At 47.1% G+C, this 6,144-nt stretch overlaps 1 protein-coding gene across 1 annotated transcript; it reads right to left on the minus strand.

Annotated features, from left to right (window-relative positions):
• Window positions 1–2,432: 2,432 nt before the first annotated feature.
• Hspa2 (heat shock 70kDa protein 2) lies at window positions 2,433–5,559 on the minus strand. The gene is made up of 2 exons (XM_013017209.1): window positions 3,501–5,559; window positions 2,433–2,921 (listed from the first exon to the last, which is right to left on the minus strand). The coding sequence occupies exon 1, from the start codon at window positions 5,423–5,425 to the stop codon at window positions 3,521–3,523; it is 1,905 nt and encodes a 634-aa protein (XP_012872663.1). The 5' UTR covers window positions 5,426–5,559; the 3' UTR covers window positions 2,433–2,921; window positions 3,501–3,520.
• Window positions 5,560–6,144: the final 585 nt, after the last annotated feature.

Genomic DNA, 6,144 nt, shown 5'->3' on the forward strand with positions numbered 1-6,144 from the left:
ACATCTCTTGACAGTGAGGGAGAAAGATGGTGAATTGGAGACTAGCCTGAACTACAACTGCTACCTTGCTCAAAAAAAGGTACATGAGGTGTTGTGTATATGTTAAAATGGACTGCTGTCAGGCAAAAAAAAAAAAAAAAAAACCTCTCTGCTTTCTATAGGAAAACTTCAGTAACTCTTACATTTCTGTTATCTTACCTTAAAAGAGAGATTTATAATAGTTCTAAATCACTTATTCTAAAAAGTGACCTATCTTACTGCGTATTTTTTAACAATTAGGTTTTTTAAGATAAAAATCATATTAGAAACATATTAGAAACTCATAACAAAGGAACTATAATTTTTCAAGTTATTCCTTTAAAAAAAAGTCATGCTATAAAGTAGCGAGGTGCAAGGGGCTCATGCCTATAATCCTAGCAACTCAGGAGGCTGAAATCTGAGGATCTCAGTTCAAAGCTATCCAGAGCCAACAAATCTTAAAAGCCTCTTATCTCCAACCAACCAGCACCTGCCTTGAACAAAAAGCCAAGCAAGAGCATGAGACCCTGAATTCAAGCCCCAGTATCATTAATTCTGCAGTTAATTCTGTAATTCAAGTTTACTTGTGCCTACTTACAAACACACAAAAACAACTGAATATTCTGTTTCTTCTTTTTTTTGGTTCTTAGTATTGAGGCTTTAACTCAGTACCTAGGCACTGTCCCTCAGCTTTTTTGCTCAAGACTAGTTAGTGCCCTATAAGCCACTTCTAGCTTTTTGGTTAATTGGCAAATAAGAGTCTCACAGACATTGATGGTCCTCCTTGGCTTTGAACCACAATCCTCAGATCTCAGCCTCCTTAGTAGCTAGGATTATAGGCATGAGCCACCAGCACTTACCAAATATCTGTGTGTGTCTGTGTGTGTGTGATAATATTTGCATATATGTTATATATAGCATAGTTTTATACATATGTGTGTGTGTGTGCGTGCGTGTGTGTATTTGCTTTAGTCATGACTACTAATAAGTGCCCTAACTCATTACTTTTAAGTTGAAGTGATGCTAATCAGTGAACTGAAATTTACCCGAACTGTAACATCAAGTACTTTTTCCATTGTTATTTGACTATGGCTGGCCTAGCATCTGCTAAGGAGTTCCTAGGAGTTCTTATGTTACCAGTTCTTATGGCCACTTTGGTGGTTTTTATCTTAGTAATGTTTATATCTAAATTGAAGAGATAGATTTAAATTTTTTTAAAAAAACAAGCAAATCTTCCCTCTGTATAACTAGAGTAAGCTTTAGTTAAAACAAAACAAAAATGAAACTTAAGCAGCCTAGTTTTACAAATTACTTTTCAAAGTAACAGGAAATAGAATAGGTTAGTGTAAACTAAGTTATAGGAAGTCAAGCCATAGGATCAAAGATTACCTACTATGAGTCATTGAAATTTCAGAGGCTAATTTCTTCTAAATTGAGTCCTAAAATGCGTCATACTAACACCAAATTGTGGTATAATGGTATAAAATGGAAAGAAACCATTATATTTTGAAGACAGAGCAGGAAAAACACCTTAAAAAATAAAGGACTAGAAAAAGTAATTTAATTCATATTGTATTAAAACTCATGTCAAAAGTCACTCCAAGACTGGGTATAGGTGGCTAAGGCCTGTAATCTTGGAGGCTGAGATCTGAGAATCATGGTTCACAGCCAGCCAGGACAGGAATGTCCATGAGACTCTTCAATTAACCACCAAACAAAACAAATAAACAAACAAACAAAAAAAGTCAGAAGTGGAGCTGTAGCTCAAGTGGTTGAACACTAACCTTGAACATAAAAGCTCAGAGACAGCACCCAGGCCCTGAGTTTAGGCCCCAGGACCAGTGCAAAAATAAACAACTATCCCAAAATTTAATCTTTCTGCATGAGATAGAAGGATCCACTTCCAAACTGAAAACAACTTCTATAATTCACTATTAAGAACAAAATAATGCAAGCCTTTATCATTTCAAAAGAAATGTACAATGAAAGAGGAATATTAGGTTAAAACTATATATTTCAAATCAGCCTACTTTTTTTCCTCCCACGTCCCTTAAAAAAAAAAAATAAGGCAAAAAAAAAAAAAGTAAAGCAGAAGAAAGCACAAGTGTCATTCCACTAAAGAATCAAACCCAACCTCCTTCTCCAGAGGATGTGACTAACTTTAAAGCTTAAACCCAGGAAAATGGATCTCCAAAATTTGAGATATTTCTACCTATAATCAGATATATGGGAAAATTATCAAATTGGATATGAACAAAGCCTAGTACCACCTTGTAGTACACCTTTAAAAAATAAATCTACTACTTAAAGATAACTTAAAAGTAAACAAAACAATCTAGTCTGGCAATTTAAGGCAGGCATTACAAAGTCATTCTGTTCTTCAAACAGGAAAAGAGAGGCTGACACTCCCAGCGGAGAGTGCTTCTCTGGCATGTTCTGCTTTCAATCCCTAATACCTACTAAAAAGGAAAAGGATGAGAGAAAATACGTATACCTCCAAATTGAAAACTCCAAGAGAGTAAAATTGCAACTGTTCTTATATAATTACAACATGTTCTTAGTCATAAGTTCAGAACTGTTTTATTAGAAAATTAAAGTTAAAACAAGTTTCACTAGATTTAGAATCTAAAGACATTTTAAAGTTTGCCTGCTGGCTCTTGTCTCCAGCACTCTGATGTCATACAAACACAGCCTGTTTCCCCAAGTTACTAAAAGTTAACTCCTGACCCCATTTTTCTTACTGTAGAGAACCCCAAAATACTCAGGTGGACTTTCACCTAAACAGGTCTCAGGAGTTTGGGTACACTACAAAACCCATTCAGGTTTCTGTATCAAAGGAGGAGAAAATTTTACCCAGATTCTTCTCCCCTTAAGTTGCTGGTATTTCAAGGCAGGAACTTCATCTGAGAATTAGACAAGATTGCATTAGAGAAATTTCTTGTTATTCTACTATCGTAAAGATCAATAACTAAAACATTGGAAAGAGAAAATTGAAAACTCCAAGACAGTAATTTTGAGATCAAGTTCAACTTTACTTTAAATTTGCATTTATGCATGTTTGCAGAAAGATACCTGTCCTTAAGATTACTGCAGATTTGCTTTAATCTTAAAGTCGTACATAAAATAAACAATTCAAGCTTCTCTATATCTTGTTACCAAGCTTCCACAGGACAGGTGTGCAAACGTCGGTTTCTCAGCTCAAACAAATCTCCATGCACTAACCAAGAAATACTCAAATCAGCATTCAAAATGCATTAAAGAGAAACCTTTCTTTCTTTTTTTTTTTCAAAATCAAACTTTGGAACTAACCTTTTATAAGGATAAAATTTTATAAACTAAGTTGTTGCACCTTTCCTTTCATATGCATACACTTCCAACAATAGGTCTCATACTTGGCACAAGGATATTTCAAAGAAACCAAAACAAAAAGGGGAAAGGGGGAAAAGGGGGGGGGGGGGGGAGAGAAAGGAAAAGAGCTTTACGCTGCTGACTGCGTGTAAGCTTAGTCCACTTCTTCGATGGTGGGTCCCCCGGAGGCTCCGGAACCGCCGCCAGGACCGCCTTGGTAAAGTTTGCTGATGATGGGGTTGCACACTCTTTCAAGCTCCTTCTGCTTGTGTTCGTACTCGTCTTTCTCTGCCATCTGGTTTCGATCGAGCCAGCTGATCACCTCCTGACACTTGTCGAGGATCTTGTTTTTGTCCTGCTCGCTAATCTTGCCCCTCAGTTTCTCGTCTTCCACTGTCTGCTTGATGTTGTAGGTATAGGACTCCACGGCGTTTTTGGCTGCGACCCGATCGCGATTAGCTTCATCCTCCGACTTGTACCGCTCAGCCTCCTGCACCATCCGGTCAATGTCGTCCTTGCTCAGACGGCCCTTGTCGTTAGTGATGGTGATTTTGTTTTCCTTCCCGGTGCTCTTGTCGGCGGCGGTGACGTTGAGGATGCCATTGGCATCGATGTCGAAGGTGACCTCGATCTGGGGGACCCCGCGGGGTGCCGGGGGGATCCCGGTCAGGTCGAACTTGCCCAGCAGGTTATTGTCCTTGGTCATGGCCCGTTCGCCCTCGTACACCTGCACCAGGACACTGCTCTGGTTGTCCGAGTAGGTGGTGAAGGTCTGCGTCTGCTTGGTGGGGATCGTGGTGTTCCGCTTGATGAGCGGAGTCATGACGCCGCCGGCCGTCTCGATGCCCAGCGACAGCGGAGTCACGTCGAGCAGCAGCAAGTCCTGCACGTTCTCAGACTTGTCCCCGATGAGGATGGCCGCCTGCACAGCCGCGCCGTAGGCCACCGCCTCGTCGGGGTTGATGCTCTTGTTCAGCTCCTTGCCGTTGAAGAAATCCTGCAGCAGCTTCTGGATCTTGGGGATGCGGGTCGAGCCGCCCACCAGCACGATCTCCTGGATCTGACCTTTGTCTAGCTTGGCATCGCGCAGCGCCTTCTCCACGGGCTCCAGGGTCCCGCGGAAGAGGTCGGCGTTGAGCTCCTCGAAGCGGGCGCGGGTGATGGACGTGTAGAAATCCACGCCCTCGTAGAGCGAGTCGATCTCGATGCTCGCCTGCGTGGACGAGCTCAGGGTGCGCTTGGCGCGCTCGCAGGCCGTGCGCAGCCGCCGCACGGCGCGCTTGTTGGGCCCAATGTCCTTCTTGTGCTTGCGCTTGAACTCCTCGGCCAGGTGGCTGACCATGCGGTTGTCGAAGTCTTCGCCCCCCAGGTGGGTGTCGCCGGCCGTGGACTTGACCTCGAAGATGCCGTCCTCGATGGTCAGGATGGACACGTCGAAAGTGCCGCCGCCCAGGTCAAAGATGAGCACGTTCTTCTCGCCGCCCGCGCAGCCCTTCTTGTCCAGGCCGTAGGCGATGGCCGCCGCCGTGGGCTCGTTGATGATGCGCAGCACGTTGAGGCCCGTGATGGTGCCCGCGTCCTTGGTGGCCTGGCGCTGCGAGTCGTTGAAGTAGGCCGGCACGGTGATGACGGCGCTCTGCACCTTGCCCCCGAGGTAGGCCTCGGCGATCTCCTTCATCTTGGTGAGGACCATGGAGGAGATCTCCTCCGGGAAGAAGGTCTTCATCTCCCCCTTGTACTCCACCTGCACTTTGGGCTTGCCCCCCTCGCTCACCACCCGGAACGGCCAGTGCTTCATGTCCGACTGCACCGTGGCGTCCTCGAACTTGCGTCCGATCAGCCTCTTGGCGTCGAAGATGGTGTTGGTGGGGTTCATGGCCACCTGGTTCTTGGCGGCGTCGCCGATGAGCCGCTCGGTGTCGGTGAAGGCCACGTAGCTGGGGGTGGTGCGGTTGCCCTGGTCGTTGGCGATGATCTCCACCTTGCCATGTTGGAAGACCCCCACGCACGAGTAGGTGGTGCCCAGGTCGATGCCGATAGCCGGGCCGCGGGCTGACATCTTGACTGAAAAGGCGAACCAACAAGCAAGCGACGTGAAGACCACGAAGTAGGGAAGAAAGGCCCTCGCCCTGCGGCGCCCACCTAACGGCCGCCTGCACCACGCTCCGCGAGCTGCTCCACCACCTCAGTCGCGCCCCGCTCCCCCGGCGCGCTGCCCGGCTCTTATAAGCCTCCTCCCCGCCGCCGCCTCCCCGCCACCGCCTCCGGCGAACTCCCAGAGCCAATCTGCGGCCGGGCCCGCCCCCACCAGCCCTGCCGGCCCCGCCTCCGGCTTGCCCGGCTCCCCAGGGATCCGCCCCGGGCTCAACAGACCTCTAGTGCAGTGAGGGGCGGGACCCCAGCCCGAGCCAGGAACCCCAGGGGCGGCCGTTATGCAAATGAGATCCTCCCCCAGGGCCGTCGGCCGCTTGGGGGCGTTAGGCGCGCGCCCCCAAAGCCAGGCGTACTCTCTTTTTGCCCCGCCCCCCCACTATCGTTGACTTTTCTAAAGCGGGATTCGTCTACGTCCAATGGATTGGCAGGGCAGATGGCCAATGAGTAGCGCAGACTCCTAGGCGGGGGGTGGGGGAAAGAAAGGGCCTGCTGGGCGGAGAGAACGTGGAAGGGGAGCTGGACGTGGCGAACTTGTCTTGGGCTGTTGGCTCAGTGCTAAGGCTTCAAGTGGGCATCGTCACTGGGTGTATGGATTAACCTAGCATTGCAGAAGAGGGGGAACTC

Source organism: Dipodomys ordii, unplaced genomic scaffold, assembly GCF_000151885.1.
Source record: "Dipodomys ordii isolate 6190 unplaced genomic scaffold, Dord_2.0 Scaffold2, whole genome shotgun sequence".
In the NCBI taxonomy this organism is placed as follows: Eukaryota; Metazoa; Chordata; class Mammalia; order Rodentia; family Heteromyidae; genus Dipodomys; species Dipodomys ordii.

What these genes read in the sequence shown, in the direction of transcription:
- Hspa2 (XM_013017209.1), bottom strand. Translation starts at nt 5,425, where the DNA reads ATGTCAGCCCGCGGCCCGGCTATCGGCATCGACCTGGGCACCACCTAC.